This window comes from Lagenorhynchus albirostris, chromosome 1, assembly GCF_949774975.1.
Source record: "Lagenorhynchus albirostris chromosome 1, mLagAlb1.1, whole genome shotgun sequence".
Taxonomy (NCBI): Eukaryota; Metazoa; Chordata; class Mammalia; order Artiodactyla; family Delphinidae; genus Lagenorhynchus; species Lagenorhynchus albirostris.
Window position 1 is genome coordinate 3,769,417 of NC_083095.1, and position 20,417 is coordinate 3,789,833.

General features: G+C 55.7%; 1 protein-coding gene across 1 annotated transcript in view; it reads right to left on the reverse strand.

Moving 5' to 3' along the window:
- The window catches only part of LOC132516837 (basic salivary proline-rich protein 1-like), a 40,934-nt gene extending 23,614 nt beyond the window's left edge, over positions 1-17,320 (reverse strand). Inside the window, exons 1-4 of the mRNA XM_060142984.1 lie at positions 17,297-17,320; positions 16,191-16,887; positions 14,616-14,794; positions 11,656-11,895 (exon numbers count right to left, since the gene is read on the reverse strand). Coding sequence (XP_059998967.1) covers positions 11,656-11,895; positions 14,616-14,794; positions 16,191-16,887; positions 17,297-17,320 — 1,140 coding nt within the window. The remainder of the gene's footprint in view (positions 1-11,655; positions 11,896-14,615; positions 14,795-16,190; positions 16,888-17,296) is intronic.
- Between the last annotated feature and the right edge of the window lie 3,097 nt (positions 17,321-20,417).

A 20,417-nucleotide genomic window follows, 5' to 3' on the forward strand; every position in this document is an offset into this window, starting at 1 on the left:
AGTAATTCCATTTAGGGCCCCGCTGGCTCTAATATAACAGGCATTCTGGGGACGCCGAATTAAAATCGCAAGAGACAATGGAAATTTCCTTTCTTTGGGGAGCCCTTGATGAACCCCCATTTAGATCTGGCCCTTCCCTCATGGGCCCTAGACACACTTTCACTTTTGAGCTTATCACACTGTATTGCGATTACCTCTCGGTCTCTCCGCGCCCCGTTTATCCCCCGTAGCTCCCCTCTTGAGAGCTCAGACCACATCTCGCCCGCTCAGGGATCACAGAACAGAAGCATGGCTGACACTTCCCAAACTGAGTTTATACCCCTTCCTCCATAGCCATAATTTCTTCAGCAAGCACCCTCTCAACGTTTTATCTTTGGATGGACACATCTTCTGGCTGCTAGAATCTAGTGGACTGCAAAGGCCATGGGGTTGGAAGGTCCAAGCTACCGGAATGTTGGCGAGGACGCCTTGGCGGGGGGACCCACACCCAGGAGACTTGTGGCTTGATGGCCCTAGTCTGGGCTTGTCAGGCAGCTCGGGTGCCCGATGGTGGGCAGGGAGCCAACAGGAGCCCCAGACAGATAGGCCCTGGATTTTGAAGAAAAATCAATACTCGTCCCGGAGTTTTCTGCATCATAAACGTGTCCCTGGTTGCATGGCCACCTCCGGGCTCCTCCCCCACCCCCCCAACCGTGACCGCTCTGCCGATTAGAGAGCTGCCCGCCCTACCCCTGCGTGGCCCGGAGACCTTATGTCCGCCGGGGCTCCTTGTGGTGGTAAAACCCATTCGGATCACCCACTGCAGCGGGGCGGAGCAGGGTGGCTCCTCCACCTTCCAGGGGGGCATGAATGCAACAAATAGTCACCCCGCTGCTACGCGCACATGCTGGGCCAGGCTCCGGGGATGCCGCGGGGAGCCGGCCAGATGGGCCACTTAAAGCACCGAGTCTACAGTCCAGTGTGGAGATCGACGCTGCACAGGTAACCGAGACAAACCACAGACTGATAAGTGTTATCGACTAAGCAATAAATCAGGGGTGTGATGGAGGCGGGGGCAGGGCCGGGCGGGGCTGCCGGCGGACAGGCTGCTGCCCGCACTCTGGCCACTTGGTACTGAGCTGGAGCCGCCAGTGGTCCGGCCTGTCCTGACTCGCGCCCCTCATGGCGGATGGTCTCTCCTCCACCGCTCTGAGCTCTTCTCCTTCCTCCTTGCTCTCCCCGTCACCTTCCCACGCCGACTCCAACGTGGCCCCGTGGTTCTGGCATGCACGTGACATCAGGGCACCTTGCTGCCAACTGTCCCACTCTTTCTTACTTCAGATGCTCAGACAGAGACACCCATTGCCCAGCCTATGCAGCGGCTGTCCCAGGTGGTACCACCCTGGTGCAATCAGCTGAGGCCGGTGCAGAGTGGATGACTCGCCTGGGACACGGGTGCCCAGCAGCAGGGACACGGACAGGGCGTGCCGTGCTGCGGAGACGCACGAAGCCTGGGATCGAGTCCGCTCCGTCCCTCATCAGGGTTACGAAGTTGAGCAAGGCTTCACTTCTCTGTGCCTCGGCTTCGTCACCGTAACCCGATACCGAATGGCACTGAAATGAGGTAGGGTACGTCCAGCCCCCGGCAGTACGGGGTGGTCGCGTGCACTCCTGCCCCACGGAGGGAATCCATCACCCGTCGTGAACTTCTGCAACCCCTGCTCTGGGCACCCCACGAGGCAGGGAACAGGAAGGCGTTTTTGTAACTTACATAACGATGGACAGATGTGAGGGCTGCTGCCCACTGTGATGGTTTCAAAGGACGGCTCCAGACAGGTGCTTGTTATCCGTTTTTACAGAATTCCACATCCCTTCTGAATCTTGGGATTACAAAACAGCCACCGAGAAATCGTGCACCCCATTAACACTGAGACTTTTATGTATTTACAATTCAGCTTAAATTTTTACCAAGAGAGGTTTTCAAAATGTAACATGTGTTAGTCACCGCGTGAATTGCGAAACCAAGGAAATATCTCCCAAGTGCTGGCCTTGACAGTGTAATCTGGCAAGACTTGGGGAGGAATAAAAATAACGCTTCTCAGCATAGCCGCCTCAGAGGGTAGGAGGGCTCTGGAGTCCCCCCCGAGCACACAGGTAGTCGGTTGTGTGTGCTGGTCTCCTCTCCTCAGTCCCAGCCACGTTCTGGCAGCCTTCGGCAGTTGAACTCAGTTAGGGGTGATGGGGAGGGAGGGGGACTGGGGAGCTGGGGGGCCCGGTTTGAGTTCTAGGTAAGTCACTTACTGGCCAGGTGACCTTGGGCGTTTTCCAGACCCTGCTGTGCACAGAGAGGTTAGGGGGCGTGGCCCCAGGTGGCACCGCAGTGATGAGAAGTGCACACTGCTGTTCCACTGCCTCGCAGGTGATTTCAAACCCAGCAGCACCGGGACCCCCTGAAATCCTCCGGCTGCCTCAAGGGCTGCTCTGTGGCTGGAGCTGTGTTTGGCAGGATGGGGGGCGGCGGCACCCGGACGTCCCCCGCAGCTGTACGGGCGAGTTTGGTTTTCTAAACACAACAAGCCTGCACTTCCCCATGGAGCTACAAGCCTGCAGGTGGCTTGATGAACATGTGGTTTCTGGATGTGACATGAAAGTGAGCATTTGCGTGCTCTTTGTCTGGGTTCCCTGGGTTTGTTTATCTTGCCCTTACGGCCCTGAAATACTCCCAATTGTGTTTATGTTGAGGTAGGAGCTGTGGAGGCAGAGTGCTGCTGTACCAGGATCGGCTGGGCCCCGGCTCCAACGTCCTTCCGCAAAGCACCAGAAGGATCCTGAGAAGCCCAGCACAGAGCCCACCAAACAGGCGCTGGGCCTCCGGGGCACCTGCCCACCGCCTCACCCCTGCACGGCATCTGCTGCGGGAGCCAACTGCATCCCTGCCTCACCTGGAGCGCCTCTGTCCATTGGTGACGTCAGCTTCCGGGGCCTGCACGTGAATGATTTCTGACGCTTGCTGCAGCCGGGGAGTGGGGACCAGGCTTCATCATTCCCATGCTGCAGATGACAAAACTGAGGCTTGGAAGCGACTTGCCTGCCCAAGGTCACACGGGCAGCACAAGATAAAGCTGGGGTTGAAAATGATCTCCATTTCTATCCTAATGTTCCTGCTCTGTGTCCCCTCCTCTCAGGGCGATGCCTCAGTTTCTCACCACAGTCCCGAAGCTCCCAGAGCCTCCCCGACGGTGCCCGCTGTGGCCCACGGCGCTTGCCCACGGCTCCGTCTCGGCCTCCCTTTTGGATAGGATCATTTGCCACTTAACCGCCCCTCTCCCGCTCTCCGGCACTGCTTTTTAATTGTCTGTGTCCCGCTTGTCCATCCTGACTGTGAGTCCCAGGGGTACGGGAGCCATGGGCTGGCTGCCCCGTGCCTGGCCCAGGGTGGCCATGTAGCTGACTCTCAGCCATGCTTGTTGAATGATGACTTGTTATTATTCCCTGAGGCTGGGTTCCACGTGTCTGGCCACAGGAGGCTAGAACCCCTCCTGCCCCCAGGTCCTCGGCTGGCCAGCATTTCAAATGATATTGTTTCATATTAAATTATTTTAAATTCCATGGACCCAGGTTTCACAATCAAATAATTCGATCTTGTTTACAAATGGAATTTTTACTTTTTGATGGTTTCTAGCTTTGCTGGGCTGGATGGTCAGGAAAGCGTGTCCTCTCATGCCCTCCTGTCTACCTCTGCTGCCTTCCCCAGGACACTGGAGCCAGGAAACGATCCTGGGGGGACGGCGGGCAGCCGGTGTGGCTGTGGGGTAGGCCGCCCCTCCAGTGTGCGTGGGGCACAGAGCCGGGGGCTTTCTCGGCCTCCCCTCATCCCGGCTCCTGCCGTGAGTAAACTCATAAATTACGGAATCAGAAGGGACCCTTGCTAACTGTCATTCCAACCCCCTTTTACAGACTAGGAAACTGAGGTTCAAGGTCACAGACCTGGTGGTCAGCCCAGGACCCAACACACCAGGTCTTTGGACGCCCTCCTCCAAGGGCTATTCCACATCCTGTCTTCCTCCATCCCTGACTTACGAAATCCCTGCCACGCTGCTTTGTGCTGTGGAGACACAGACGTGGGAAGACGTGACCCCTGGTCTCTAGAGGCTCGTAATCTGGGTACTGGGATAGGGGAGACGCACAAGGAGACAAAAAGTGGCTGCGTGATGAGGTGGTGGCTCGCGGGCCGCAGGAAGCAGCAGGAGCTACAGAAGGCCAGGCGGGGGGACGCGGCACGTTTGCGAAGCCACGGACATGGGCTGAGCTTGGTGGCTGCGGCCGACCCCCCTCTCAGCGGAGGGTCGGCGTCAGCACGGGAATATTGTGTCCAATGTGCTAAACTCCAGCCTCTCCCAGCGAGTCCCCTCCTTACCCAGCAATGCCACCATCCCTGGAAACAGATTTGCAGCTTCTCCTCTAGAACTTTCTCTAAGCAAGGGGTGGTCCGGGGGCAGCCATGCCTCCTTGCTTTGTGGCCACTCGTGTGGTGACCTGGGTTGGCCCCGGCAGCAGCTCTGCTGGGCTTCACTCAGAATGGATCTGGCTGTTTCCACAGTCGCCGGCTCTCTGAGTTTGGAGCTGAACCTCCGAGGACACTCCAAGATGGGCCGTGTCTCCGGGCTGCCCCCAGAGGGCCACCGGGCAGGCGTCTCCGCCAGCCCCAGGGTTGCAGAGGGCTCCTCGGGAAGGGCCTAGAGGAAGCTGGTTGACAACGTCCCAGCTAACTTCCCGGCCCGAAGGCAGGTACTTCATTCTGTAAAGGTCCTGGGAGACGCACGTGCTGCGGCTCCAGCCCATCCTTCCAGGGGCCCTGAGGTGACCCAGAGCCCTGGGGCCCACTCCCTACCTCTCTGCCCCATCACCATGGCCTTCGTGGTCCCTGCACGCCTTGTGAGGAACCCATCTGGGTTCCTGGGGTCAGACTGCACACTACCCAACAGTGGGGATGCCCCCGGGCTGGTAGGGGTGTGTGGAGACGGGGAGCACATCCTGGTCGACGGAAATGTAAATCCAGCCAAGTTAAAAGTGCATACAGTTTGGGTCAGAATCGACATTTCTGGGTATCTAACTTCCTGGTGTCCTGGTGTCGGTAACCATACAGGATGTGACACGGGTGTCTAAAGGCTCTTAAGAAAGAGGGAGGCGTGTCTGCCTGTGTGTGCTGGGACGGACGGGCCTCTGAAGTGAACAAGGTGAAAAAAGCAAGACGCCAAACAAAGTGTGATCCATTTCTGAGTGAAAAGAAGATAACGCAATACATGGAGGTATGTGCTCTGGAGGAATACCGGCAGTGGGCACACGGGCCCCGGTTACCAAGACCCAGCTCCCAGGTCTCTGCACGCTGTTAACTCATCGGGTCCTTAGAAGGTCCCAGGAGGTGGGTATCACCATCCTACCTACTTTGCAGATGAAGAAACCGAGGCCCCGGGAGGTAAGGAGGGTGCGGGGACGGGAGCCTGAGCCACTGGCCCGTGTGTCTCGGGATCAGCTGGGGGGGGGCGGGGGCTTTCAGTTCTCCTTGTTTACCTTTGTGTCCTCTGCATTTTCTTCCCAGCTGAGCGTGTGACTCTATTTGAGAAAATGTCAAAGGGTGTCCTGGATAGAGGTAGTAAGCCTTTAACTCCTTTATTGTGCTTTTCTGTATTAAAGAGGCAAACACAGTCATGTCATTTTAAAAACTCACTCCCCCCTCCCCCAAAGAGAGAATACTGTCTCTAGGAAGAGAATTGAAGAAAAAACTAGGACTTGGGAGATTGGGGTTGACATGTACACACTACTATATATAAAATAGACAACTAATAAGGACCTACTGTAGAGCACAGGGAACTCTACTCAACACTCTAACGACCTATATGGGAAAAGAATCTAAAAAGGAGTGGATATATGTATATGTATAACTGACTCACTTTGCTGTACAGCAGAAACTAACACAACATTGTAAATCAACTCTACTCCAATAAAAATTAAAAAAAAAAGAAGAAGAAAGAAGAAAGAAAAAACCAGGACCCCAGCAAGTGACCCCCAGTCTTGGCGGGGTCCCTGGGCACTTGTTTATGGAAATAGCTATTGCCCATGATTTCCAGAATGTGGGATGTGGGAGAATCCCGCATGAGTTCTAGCCCAAAGTGGGAAAAGGGGGGGCCGAGGGAAGGGGCTACCTTGCTCTAGGAATCACAGGGGGTCCATCTGGCACCCACGTCAGGCCCACAGGGCCGCCCTGCCACCCTGAACTGGGGCTGGGAAAGATGAGACCAGTTATTTCTGTGCCACAGTTGCTTGAAAACCAAGGTCAAACCTGCCCAGGGACTATATTTAGTCCAGGACAGAACTGAAAGACCGTTTGGCCCCCAGGTGGCTGCCTTGCTTGTCTCGTCTGGTCTCTGAATCCAGCGCGCACTTGAGCTCGAGGCCGTTGCTCTGTAACTCGCACGGCTGTCGAGAGGGTAACGTTGCCATTGGTGACCACAGGTGTCTCGGCAGCCTGTGCAGAAAGGCTACTTCAGGCTCCAACAAGGGCCGGGTTTCCAGGGGCGACGAAGGAGCCTCGGCGTGGCAGGCATCCAGCTCTGCCCCTGACCAGCTCTGTGATCTCGCCAGAAGCTTCCCCTCCCCTGGGCCTCAGTTTCCCCATCTGTAAAACAAGGGAAGTGGCTTAGATGACCTCAGGCCTTTAAGACGGTGGCAGATGCCAGCACGTGGCCTTGCTCCTGCTTCAGGTCAGAGGAAGGATGGACCAGCGGGCCTCTGGGATACTGGTCCTGTCTCCATGGAGACCAGCTCACGCTCTCTCTTGGGCCAGTCTCCTGATGGTCACGTCAGGAAACGGGGGGCTCCAGCCACAGGCCTCCTACTGGTGGGTTGCCTTGAGTTTTAGAGCTCTGGAACATTAGAAATGGAGGTACCCCAAAAGACAAAGGCCCTCACCTTACAGAGGAGAAAACTAGGCTGCAGGGGAGCTGTGAAGGCAGCCCCTGAGTGCTGGCTTGAGGCCCCTTACCCCCGAGGCTGAAGAGGAATACAGCCCCATCCCCATCAGAGACCTTCCTTCTCCATGTCTGTCCACCTGCAAAGGGGGTCTTCTGCCTCTACATGGGCCCCCAAGCCCCAGTCCTCATGTCCCTGAGCCTGGCCTCCTAGCTGCCACCTTACAAGGGAGGCCTTAGATGCAGGAGCCGGGGGTCCTCCATGCCCAGAGACTGGGGGGGCCAAGATTCCCCTTGAAGTGTGTGCACAGCCCAGCCCGCCCACAGAGTGATGGCGGGGCGGGCCTGGTGCCCCAGGGCGAGAACGCAGACTTGGGTCTGGTCATCTCTGCGGAGCCCTGGGGCACGTCTCCTCTCAGTCACACTTGGGACCTGGTTTCAACCTTTGTGCCCCTGGGGCATGGCTACAACCCTCCCCAGGATGTCCCACCGGAGTGTGAACAGAGCTCGGTGTGTAGACTCGGTTCCCGGCTTGGACACACTTTCTGTGAAACCCTTCCTGTCCTGCAGGTATGCAGGGCATGGCGGGGGGTACGGACACGGCCAGCCAGTATAGAAATGCCACTCAAACTGGCTTAAAGGTAAATTTACTGGTTCTTCTGATCAAGGAGTTCAAGTTCAGCTGGACCCAGTGGCTTAAATGGCATCACCACGTCTGTCCGTCTGAGCTCAGCTCTCCTCCAGGTCATCTCTCTGCCCAGCGGGCCCCCCAACAAGGTGCAGGGTGGCTGTCAGGTCTTCGGGTCATTCTGCCCTTCAACAATCTCAGCTCCGGCTCAGCTCCTGACTTGACTCTGATTTGGCCCACCTCTGCCCTGTGTCCACTCCTGAGTGGTCAATCACAGCATCCAGAGGGATGGGACACGCTACTGGTCCAGACATGGGTCACGTGTCCAGCCGGGACCCTGTTGCTTCATCTCTACCCAAACTATAAGATCCACAGCAGGGAAGGTAAACCCTGGGATGTCGGGCCAACAGAACTGTAGACGTTTACCATACGTGCTGTAAAAAGAGGGCTTTGGAGGGACAGCCAGCCTGGAAAGGCCACACACCACGGGGCCAGGCAGCTGCTCTCCTCCTGCCCACAGCCTCTTCTGCAGGCCCTTGGTTTCCCATTGGTTGCTGGCTTGCCCCCCATACCGTCACTGCCCCCGACTTGACACGGCAGAAGCCATGTGAACACCCCTGGCCCAGCTGGTCAGGAAATTCCCAGCGGCTTCTGTGGCGCCCACCTTAGTCTAGAAGCAAACTTTGTCTCACACCACAGCCACCCCGGCCGTCCAAGAGCCTTCTCTCTTTAGAAAGCTTGGGGTGGGGGGGTTGTACGGGGCTGAGCCACATCCTCTCAAACTCATGTCCACCCAGAACCTCAGAACGTGACCTTATTTGGATATGCGGTCTTCGCAAATGTAATCAGTTAACATGAGGTCATACTGGATTAGGGTGAGCCCTAAATCCAATGATGGGTGTCCTTATAAGTAGTGGAGGAGAGACACAGAGACACAGGGAGAGGATGGCAAGCGACCCAGGAGGAAGAGATTGTAGTGATGTGGCCGCAAGCCAAGGAATGCCTGTGGCCACCAGAGGCGGGAGGCAGGAAGGGAGCTCCCCCAGGGCCTCCAGAGGAAGCAGGGCCCTGCCCACACCTTAGTTTCAGACTCCTGGCTTCCAGAACTGACAGAGTAAGTGTCTGTATTTTTTTTTTTTTTCTAATTTTTGGCCACGCTGCGTGGCTCGGGGGATCTTAGTTTCCCGACCAGGGATCAAACCCAAGACCCCTGCAGTGGAAGCATGAACCAGGGAAGTCCCTTTTTTTTTTTTGAAATATAGTTGAGTTTCGGTATTGTGTTAGTTTCAGGTGTACGGCAAAGTGATTCAGTTATTTTTTCAGATTATTTTCTATTATAGGTTATTACTACATATTGAATATAGTTCCCTGTGCTATACAGTAAGTCCTTGTTTGTTTTGTATATAGTAGTATGTATCTATTAATCCCATATGCCTAATTTATTCCTCCCCCCCTCCCTTTCCCCTTTGGTAACCATTAGTTTTTTTCTATGTCTGTGAGTCTGTTTCTGTTTTGTATATAGATTCATTTGTATTATTATTATTATTTTTTTTTTTTTGTGGTACGCGGACCTCTCACTGTTGTGGCCTCTCCCGTTGCGGAGCACAGGCTCCAGATGCGCAGGCTCAGTGGCCATGGCTCCCGGGCCCAGCCACTCTGTGGCACGTGGGATCTTCCCGGACCGGGGCATGAACCCGCGCCCCCTGCATCGGCAGGCGGACTCCCAACCACTGCGCCACCAGGGAAGCCCCATTTGTATTATGTTTTAGATCCCACATGTAAGTGATATCGTATGATATTTGTCTTTCTCTGTCTGACTCACTTCACTCGGTATGATCATCTCTGTGTCCATCCATGTTGCTGCAAATGGCGATATTTTACTCTTTTTTATGGCTGAGTAATATTCCGTTGCATATATACATACCACATCTTTATCCGTTCATCTGTTGATGGGCAGGGGAGAAGCTGGTAGAAGAGCAACTTCAAAGCTATAAAAAGGCTGTCAGATCAACAAAACCAAGTAAAGGGGAATATCAACTCAGGACAGTTATAAAACCCACACAGACGGGATGGGCTGCACAGAGCAGGTCCACAGTTCAGTGGGTGCCCTAGGAGGGCTCCTCAGCACCCTTGGCCTCTGGGGTGGGGGAGGTGGAATATTCTGGGTTGGAGGGGCCGAAAAGCCCCCACCAATCTTTTCCATTTCTTCTCCTGTCACTTGCCCCTTCCTGCATCTCTGGTGCTGAGCCAGGTCCTGGATCAGGCCTTCGCATATCCAGGTGTCAGAACCTTCCTGCAGAGCCTCACCGGCACTTTCCTCTTCAGCACCACCTTCCCTGGCCACCTGCCCCAGACACGGTCCATCTCCGCTCTATCCCCTGCACTGCCTGTCCGTCTCCCACTAGGAAGTTAGCTCCACGGGCAGGGACCCGGCGTCGAGAGCAGGGCTGGGCCTACAGCACGCTTCCGGCCATGTCCGGTGGGCACGGAGCCTCCCTGCGTGGCGTCTCCCATCCTAGAGCCACTGGAGACTCACGGAGCCGGAAACAGACTTGAGGGGAAAGATCCAGTCACAGACCGCTCCCACCAGATTCCATGTTGCCCCCAATTCTATTAATCGACCCAAGAGTAAGTTAGCAATCCATATCCTACTTTTGATTTCTTGCTTACAGAAAGGCTAGAAAGGTCAAAGAGTATGAAAGCAATCTTCCAGCTGAAACACACAAGGGAAGCGTGTGTGTGTGTGTGTGCATGTGCGTGTACCTGCGCGCTAGTGTGCGTGTATGTGCATGAGAGCGTGTGCACATGTGCGTAGGTGTGTGTGCACGAGTGCATGTACACCTGCGTGTGTGCGCATGTGTGTACAGAGAACACAGGGGCAACCCTTCCTGGTCACGTGTCTAGCAGTCACTGAGGCGGCAGGAGAGCCCACTGAGGCTGGAGCAGGAGAGCTGTGGTTCTGCCCCTGAGGGCGGCCATTCACAAGCAGTCAGAGGAAAATGAACTCAGCTCTCCCAGAGCCCCGGAGGTGAAGATGGGCAGCCAGGGACTAGCTCTCCTCCCTGTCTTCTGGGGGCCTCCCCACGGAGCACAGGAGCTCAGCGCCCCTTCCCTAGAGGGAGGACACTGGCCGTGGACCGCAGCGGCTGCTCGTCAGGCAGAGGGTCATGGTCTTCCAAGGCCAGGAGCGCTGGCCTCACCCCAGCTCTGCCCGCTGCTGTGTGATCCACAGTCACGTGGCTACCCTCTCCGGGCCACACATGGGTTAGAGCAGCACCCACATCTCCCGTGCTGCTGTCAGGGCCTGGCACTGAGGCACCCGGCAGACGGACTGTCCGCAGATGCCGGCATGGGTGGTAGAGCACCCGCTCCCACACGCCTTGGAGTTCTACGGGGGCGGCATGACTTAATCTGGGCTCTGCTGATGCTGCCCTGGACTGCACGGGCCCATGAGTCCTGAAATCTGCAGTGGGAACGCAGGAGGTGGCCTGAAGGGAAGCCTGGAGCTGAGCTGGCAGCGGGAGAAGGATTTTACTGGGAGGCTGATCTGGGGGCAGGCATCCTGGGCAGGACCAGAGGTGTGGCAGGGAGCCCCGGGAAGCCAAGCCCCGCACGATCTCATTTGATCCCACCCTAGGAGGTGGCTGCTGTCGTCCCCACTATAAGAGGAAGTTCGGTGAAGGGAGGTGACTTCCCCAGTGCCATGGTGCTAGGAAGTGGTGGCCCGAATCTCAGCCGGATGGTCTGAGTCCGGGGCTGGAACTGGGGAAAACAAAAGTAGCAGGTGGGGATGGTGGGGCTGAGTCCTGAGCTCCCCAATCCCGCCCCGCAGCTCTGAAAACAGTTAGCTGCAAACTCCAAGCTGCGACCCACTGAGGTCATGGGATCATTTTAGCAGGTGGCAGCCACCACGGGGCAGAAAAGAAATAGGGTAATAAACGTCAGAACTCACGACGCACAGTTAGAGAAGTCTTCTTTTGTGGAAGACTCCTCAGTTATATGTGCATCCAGAGCTCGTTACTTATTTAACATGAAGCCATTATGTGCGCACTGGGATGAGATGGACGGTGTCTTTCTTACCCTGGCCACGGTCAGCAAGCTTTGAAAGCCACTGCTTTCAGCCTTTCTCTGTTCTGCAGGGGCCTCCGGGCCTTTGTTCTCTGAACAAGAACGCCAGCGCCGGGCACAGCACAGGAGCCAGGACACGCTGGAGGGTTTCCGTCCCGAGGCCCTGCCCGCGTGCCGGTGCGGCTGGCCCAGCAAGGTGGCAGCACCACTGTGCGGGGTCTGAGCACTCAGGGTGTTGATGTTTGACTGCAGCTGAATGGGGCGGGGGTGTCCCAAGACCCTGGCCCTGGGCCCGATGGGCAATGTTGTCTTCTCTGAGTTCCATCGAGTTCCCACCTGCGGGCCAGGGGTGCCCCCTAGGTCCCCAAACCAAGGTCCCCAAGCTGCCCCACCAGGAGAGGCGCTGAGAGGCACTGAAGCCCCTGTGGCCACAGGGAGTGGACAGAGTGAGAGCTCTCCTGCCCCGGGGCCGTGTAAGTGACAGAGAGCAGAGTGTCTTGGGGAGGAAAGGGAGGTCCGGGTGATGGGAGGGCAGGGGCCAAGAAATGCCAGGCCGGGCTGGGAGGCCTGCTGGGGAAGGAGTCTGAGCTCCCTCCGGCCAGCAGTGGGCACCTGGAGGAAGGCTTTGGGGCCATCAGATTCGTTTTCCAATCGGGTCACTCAGTCTGGCTGGAGTGGGGGTCTGGCCCCATGTATCTGACTTTCTCCAAATGGTCCTGCTCCAACCAGAGAAAGAAAGGCCAGGCTTGTGCTGGGAGCCCCGACGTGGGCGAAAACCCCAGCGTGCCCATTTTCAGGTGAAGCCTTCTCCTCTCCTTTGGGCATTCCCAGACCCTGTCATTCCTTTTGTTTATTACCACCATCTACTTTTAAGGTCTCCAACACCAGAGGCCAGCCGTCTAGTTTTCTAAATATCCTTGAACATTCTGATGTTCAGAACACGTGAGTTGGCTGTTTTGATCCTTGGAAGGTGCCGGGGGCCGACCTCCCTGAGGAAGGCTGGGGAGAATCTTCAGACACAAGGCTGCAGGGGCTTCCTTGCGGCAGTGAAGTGTTTGGGCAACAGGCCTCCGGTTTGGGCAACTCTAGGCCCCTTGAAACCTTCAGGTGTAATACAGAAGCACAAAGCAAACTGGCATTCCAACGTGAGGCCACATCCTCCTGCCTGGTCACCCTCCTGGCTGGTTTTCCCGTTTGCTACACTGGCCAGCCCAGGTGCCACAGAAGGGACGTTTGTTTTCCCAGAAGAACAGAACAAAACAAAAACAGAAACAAAAAAAATCCCAAACACTCTCACACATAAGTGGGACCGTGTCCATAATCAGGACTGAGGTTGGAAGCACTGTCGCCCGGCTTCGTACGATGTGAACAAAGATGTCCCCTGGCTGCCTTTTGCTCTTCGGGCTGGACCTCTCGATGTGCCAAGGGAGTCCAGGGATTCCTCGGATCCCAAGTTTTGGTCCATACTTTGGTCACTTGTTTTTGTGAAAATGACCAATGGACCCCCAATGAGGCTGCTGAGTGGGTCTCTGGGGAGGTTTTAAAGGAGAGAAAGCATTATAAAATGGAGGAGGGCCCTCCAGATGGGACCAAAACATGGACACAGGGGTAGCAGGATGCAAGGTGCCCAGGCTGCCAGGCCGGGTGTGGGTCCGATCTGCACGCCCAGGGCACCCCCTGCACTCCCACACACACGCAACCCTCTGGCTTCCTTTCATCACAACCTCACACATGTAAGGGGTCCCAGACGTGTCTGCATAGATATAAACAAACATCCGAGCCTGGCATTCCAATAAGCCCCACCGTGTGGAGCGTTGTTTCCCCTCATACTATAGTGAAACTAGCTACATCTCAGCTCTGCTCCCGGGTTTCCAAGTATCAACAAAAGCGTATTTTCCCCTTTCCTGTCCAGTTTAAAGGTTATTCCTAAAAAGCAACAGCCAACTTATTTTTGATTTTTCGAAACAGAAAATTATTTATCAGGAACACACAGATTATTTGTTTTACTCTGTGCTACTCACTTATTGAAACAATATCACTGGAAAAGCCATTTCAGTGCAAATGGTAGATGAGTTGAAAAATGGATTTTTTTTTTTTTTTTACCACCATTGGGGTTACTGACTTAAGGGCAGTTGTAGTTCAAACAAACCCAAGGTCAATCAGTTTGTTACATAATAGTGAAATAGTGCTGTTTTGTACAAAACAAAGCCAGATATTTTTTCAGTTAAAAAAATTGGTGATTTTGCCTGTGCAACTTTTTTCTCAAGTGGAAGATGATTCTAATTTTATCTGTGTTCAAAAAGCAGATTAAAAAAAAAATCATGAGGCTGGAGCTCATGATTTTTCCTTACAGTTCTCTGAGCAGCTGAAGAAAGGAAAATCACCTTGAGTCTAGCATTTTCTGAGTACACTGCAACAGCCAGGTCCCTTAGACCCATCTGGAACGAAATTAATTACATCTACGTGTCAGTTTAAAATGAAATTATTTTATTTTCATTGTATTTTCCTCCAGGCTCTTAGGGAAGAAAAGAAGAAAACAGGATTTCGGGGCAAAGGCTTTGGTTCCTCGCTGCCCATTTTCTCTTTAGGCTTTTCTTGCTTTCCGGCTTTTATTTTGTACTGGGTTTTTGGGGGGTTGAAAAATGTACAAAATGTGTATTTTAAATATCAAATAATTATAGATTTTGAACATGACAAAATTTTAGAGCCACCATACATTTTGACAAAAATATTATTAAAAAATACCGTCTACTTTCACTCCACTTACATTAAAATGTCATTCTTTTCATTTCATATCTTCTGATCTGTTCAATCTGACATTTGTTAGATATGAAAAAGTTCTCCGGACTATTTCAGAGAATATTTGGAGAAAAGTAAACTATCGATATGTAAAATTTCCACGGAAGCACGCTTGCTTAGGTAACATTAGTTTAAAACATCGTGTTGTGTTTAAAATGGCAAGTGTCGCTCACGGGCACGGCGGGGCAGCTGCCCGGGCGCGGGTCCTGGTTCTCGGAGGCGGCGCGGCGAGGGAGCCCGACGACCTCGTCCTTGCCCGGAGGCCGGCTCGGCCCGCAGCCCCTGGGCGCACTGCTGCTGTCCCGCGGCCTGGGCACGGCGCGGCCTTCGGGTTTGCTAGCATTCTCCTTTCCTGCGGCGCACGGAGGCGGGGGAGAGACACCCGCAGGGGCTGGAGGAAGGTGCGCGGCCCGTCCCACCTGCTGTCTCCGGCCCCGTGCGCCTGAGTCGCCACCGCCGAAGCGCACGGCCAAGGCCGCCTGACGGACACCCTGAGCTCATTTCTCCGCCTGGCTTCCACTGGGCTTTTATCTGTCTCTCCCATCCTAACTGGTTCCAGATTTGCAACTTCAGAGGCGCGGGGACTCAGCTGGGCCGCGCTCTTGGCCTCTCGGGGACCCCTCCCCCAACAATGACCCCCCGCAAGCGCACGGCCGGTCCTGCGGGGCATGGGGGGGACAGGGCCATGGGCAGGGAGCGACCTATGAGGCCGGGGCTCGGAGCTCGCCCTCCGCTGCCCTAGGCACTGGCCCGGGCTTTCCTGCGCGGGGCGCCACGGCGCTGTCCCGGGGCGCACTGCCTCCGCCTGGTCGGGCAGGCTGGAGGAGGGGTCCCCAGGACCTCTGCGCGCGCGGGGCAGGAGCCAGCGGGCGCCATCGGAAGCGGACGCGGTGGGGCAGCGAGGTGCAGGTACTTGCTGTCGGCCCGGGAGGCTAGGACGCCCTGCCCTCCGGAGAGGGCGCGACCACCCACGCCGCCGCCGCCCTGGGAACCCGGCCGCGGCCGAGGCCCGGGGGCGCTGCGGGTCGGGGGCTCTGCCTAGCCACCACTCGCCAGTCCCGCACCACCATCCCGAGTCACCGTCCTCGGTGGGGAGACCCCCAAGCCGACCTACTCCGAGCCCGCCAGACCCCCCAACGCCCCGCAACCCAGGCCGGCCTCGGCGGCTGGGCCCCGCAGGCGCCAGGCACCGGAGGGGGAGGGCCCCGAGGGCTCGGGGCGCTGTTCCAACGGCCAGAAAATGGAAACTGTGCGAAAAGAATCCCCAAATCCGGCCGGGCCCGAAGCCCACCGGCTTACATAAAGCCCCAGGAGCCTGCCCGCCCGCCCGCCCGCGGCCTCCCTTCTCGGGGGCGAACAATCGGCGGGCCCCCGGCCAGGCCGTCCTGGGGTTGGCAGCACCGTCGACCCCCTGACCAAGGGCCTGGCGTGACCCCGGGGAGGGGAAGGGGTCTCGGCCTCTTCCCACCGTCTGCCCCGAGAAACATTTAACTAGCCTTTAATCACATTAGCAGCCGGCCCCAATTAAGGACGCGGGCGGGGGAGGCAGGAGGAAACCGCTGGCCGTGTCACTCGAGGATAAAGATCCTTTCATGCCCCGGGCCTGGCCTGGGGCAACGCGGCGGGCCGCCATCCCCAGCCTTTGATTGCCGGCGCCTGGGCCTCGCCGACGCCGCCATCTCTTGGCCCCCTCCACGCCCCCCGCCCCCTGCCCCCCCCCCCGCAATATGCCATCGCCCTCGGGTGACCGGGTGGCCGGGCAGGGCAGCGACCCAGGTCCGGGCCGGAGCCCGCGCCCCCAAGGCTGAAAGGCCTGGCCTCCTCCGGCCCGCGCCTGCGCACGGGGACCGCTTGAGGGGGCGGCGGGGGGCTCTCGGAGGGCGCCCGGGACGCGTCGCCTGCCCGCCGACGCCGAGCGCCCGGCCGGGACCCTGGTAAGGCCCTGCCCACGGAGTGGTTCGGAGGGAGGGTGACCCCCGCCATGGGCGGCCTGGGCAGGTCACCGGTGCTCTCTTGGGCTCCGTGTGGCCTCCCGGGCCCGGAGTGAGCCCCCGAGGGTCCCGGGGCCAGGCCCAGGCCGGGCGCCGCGGTGGCGGGTCTCCGGGGGCCCAGGCTCCGGCGTCGGGCCCCAGGCGCGCGGGGAACACCAGGCCGGGGCGGTGGGGCCGGCCTGCGGCCTCCCGTCGTCTCGCCAGCCCAGAGCGGCGGAAAGCCGGCCGGGGCGCGCGGTCGAGGGCTGAGGGTCCCCCAGGGGTGCTTACCTTGCTCGGGCGCCCGAACCGCGCTCCCCTCCCTCCTCCTCGAGGGTCGGAGCGGGGCGCGCTCTGGACGGGCCGGGGTCGTGCGAGGACAGCGGCCGCCCGCGCCGCCGCAATGCCGAGGCCGCCGCCCGCCGCCGGCCGCGACGCCCGGGGGCCGCCCAGGACCCCGGCCCCACGGCGGCAGCTGCAGCCCGGAGCCGCGTGACCCCGGCCCCGACCTCCCAGCGCTCGGCTGTTTGTCTCGCACAAAAGAGAACACTCATATTTTTTCTTTCCCCAGCACCGATTTAACACCCGCCCCGTCTCCCCTCCCCCGAATTACCCCCGACCTCCCACACGCTTCTCTGAGAACCGCTTTCTCTCCGCACACCCACTTTGTCTCGCCGTTCTCCGCTTTTTAATTCCGTCGTTGTAGTCGAGGATGTCAGTATAGCTTAGAAAGTTTCATAGAAAGTCAGAAAGCAATTAGGGAGGCCCTTTTATTGGAGCTTCGCTGGTGCCATGGAATCTTTTAAAGGACAGCCTGAAGCACCGAACACAATCCCATTAAAGCGGCCCAAACTCCCACAGTCCTCAATAGGGGTGCTCAGTACTTCGACAGACTTTCGCCGCCTCATTGGGAACCGCGGGGTTTCCTTCCCTAGTTCCGCAGCCCACTCACAACAGTGCGGCCTTGAACCCCTCACTCCTTCCTCTCTCATCGGAATTTCCACTGGGAAAATGGCTTGCAGGGCCGGAGTGGACATTAATTAAAGTCTGCCGAGCGGTCCGAGGTCTCTGTTTGACAAGGGCTATGAAAACCTCAAACACTTTCATAAGTAACTCCCCATCCTGACTGTTTATTTGAAGTTTTTTTTAAAAAAAAAATCCAGCCAGTTTCTAGAAATGCGAGCTCGATTGAAATCAACTTTTACCCCTGTCTGCCTTCAAATCGATCAGCCGACGTTTGGAAAATGGGTCAAAGAAATTATGCTTTGCTGAGAAAAAGACCACGTATGACCAAAGTTTCAGCTTAATTGAATTTTAGTGCCAAATTATAACTCACTGAATAACTGGACTTGGGCGCAGGGGGGTGGAGGAAAAGGCAATGAAGGACAGGCAATTCTAATGGAAATACGGCCATCCCGAACTGGGGTGGTACGGCCACAGTCGTATAATAAGAACTGCAGCCTAATTCCAAAGGGGTGAGGTTATCACACTGTGGCTTTCATGTGGGAAAACGGGGTTGGCCCCGGTTTGATTTGTGGTTTGGGGTTGATATACTTGTGTATTATTTAATGTAGCAGGAGACTCTTCTATAGAGCATAGCTTGTCCTTTGCTGATGTCGAGAATAACTTCTGTTCTTGCCAATAAAAATTAATCTCTTCCTTTGGAAGTCAATATGTAAAGAAAGCAGGTGCTTTAAAGAGAGAAAGTATTTTAAAAAAATAAAACAGGTACTTGGTTGTCAAAGCAAAATGCCGGGTTTAACACAATTAGGGTTTTGCTCCTGGCGTGTCATCACAGTTGTTCATTTTGTTGAATAGAAGTTTGTATATGGCAGTTCCTGGGTTGATTTTAGGAAAGGAGAATAGGTGATGGGCTCATAAGTAACGAGTTATAATTCAGGTGGTAGTGAACTGAGCATCAGTTTGGGGCAAATGGGTTGTTTGCTAAATCTATAAGGGGAAAGTTAAAAATGAGCGTGCAAAAGGTGGACTTTTGATTTTTGAAGTTTGTATTCATCATCAATTAGTTGGAACTTTTTCTCAAAGTTGCCCCCTTTTCTCTTGTTTTATTGCTTTTTTCTGGCCCTGCTGCCGCCAGGCTCAGCTCCCCGGCCTGTGACCTCTTGTTTTGCGGGCATGCTGCACCCTCAGCCAGTCGACTGGGTTTCTGCATCTCCTCTGCTTGGATACATCCGGACCTCTGCTAGCCTGAGTGGAAAAGGGCAGCAGGCTTCAAGCCCCCCGAAATCCAACCCCAGGCACTTTGCAGCCGGGCCTTCAAAATCTCCTGCCTCGGCCAGGTCAGTTTCTTCGTGATTCCTTCACCAGCTTTTCTTTGTCCTGCCTCGAGACTTCCCTCTCACCCTCTCCTCACCGGAAACACCTTCCACCTTCCTGTCTACCTGTCCAGACTGCACCTCTCAAACCAGGCTCAGACCCACATCGACGTGGCCCGCTTCGGACTCCCGGGGAACTGTCTTCCCAGCTTGGCCGTCTCGGAGGGCCCGGTGCTGCCATCTGTGTTTCATTGGCCTGTGCTTCCTTCTCACAGTGTAGCTTGACTTCGGGGATGTTTCTGGTTGAAGAGAAAACAATGGCGGCTCCTTGAGAGCAGGTATCATTTTACACCCATCCTGGGGCTCAGTCAGCACCCAGCACCCACAACATAGGCCATCCATCCGTCAGCCGCACGCGGATGTGTAAATCAGAATCTCATTTGGGCAGGCAGCAAGGAGAGGGGCAGTTACAAATGTGCCTGTTCCCCGGAGGTGAAAGCAAGGTCCACGTGCTTCTTTGCTGAACCCATAGGACCTGTCCCTGGACTTTTTCAAACAACGTAAAACTTTTTAAATTAAATGGAATCTTAAACTGTTTAAAAAGTGAATATGACTCAGTTGGACTGCAAGAGAAAGTGGAGGAAAACCAAACAAAAGCAAATCCAGAAATCCGAACAGCTCAGTCTGCTTGGGATAGTCTTGATTTGCCCAAGAAAAGGAGCAGATTCCTGAGAAACCAGCAAGAGAATCTAAAAGTGCTGTCGTGTATCGTCTTGTGGCAGGTGCGGGGCTGCCCGGACTGTCTTCTAGGAGGTGGCCGTACGCCCCCCGCAGGTCCTGGATACTTCAGAAAAAGTGCCACCCAGGGCCGTCCCGTGTGCCGGGAGAGGCTGAAGACAGGCACTTTCTTCAAGGAGCGTAGCTTACCCTGGATCCCGCTGAAAACCTGGTGACAGGGCTGGCCCTGAAGAGGATGATGAATTCCACTCTGGTCAATAGTGCATGATTAAAGTACAAGATAAAAAGGACGCGAACAAAGGCATCTTGAAAACTCTTAGGGGAACAAAGAGATTAGCAATTGCGGTGGTACAGGAAGAAATGAAAATGATGAAAATAACTCAGGAACTTGAAGGAGGAACATTTAACATTTAGAATTCAGTGCAAATGCGTTAACCATCCATCTGAGAGCAAGGTATCTTATCTCACCACTTAATCAAGTTAACCAAACCAGGAGCGTTAGCGTTTAGAGATGCGCTGTGTTCTGAAGGGGGCCTTCGTGAGTCTTCACGTTCAGCCGAGACACTGAACTTCCTTCTGGAATATCAGATTCTCAGCTCACGTTTGCAAGGGGCAGTAAGATAAATCGAAAGAAGAAGCAGGTGTATGAGACACAGAGCTGGACTTGGAGGACCGCCAGGTTAAAACGTACACGTGGCAGTCTTTTCGAGCTGTTTATTGTATTTATTTATTTATTTTTAATTTTTATTTTTTTTTTGTTTTGCGGTACGCGGGCCTCTCACTGCTGTGGCCTCTCCCGTTGCGGAGCACAGGCTCCGGACGTGCAGCCCCAGCGGCCATGGCTCATGGGCCCAGCCGCTCCGCGGCATGTGGGATCTTCCCGGACCGGGGCATGAGCCCGCGTCCCCTGCATCGGCAGGCGGACTCTCAACCACTGCGCCACCAGGGAAGCCCTCCAGCTGTTTAAAAAACTTTGAAAAGCTTCCTCTCT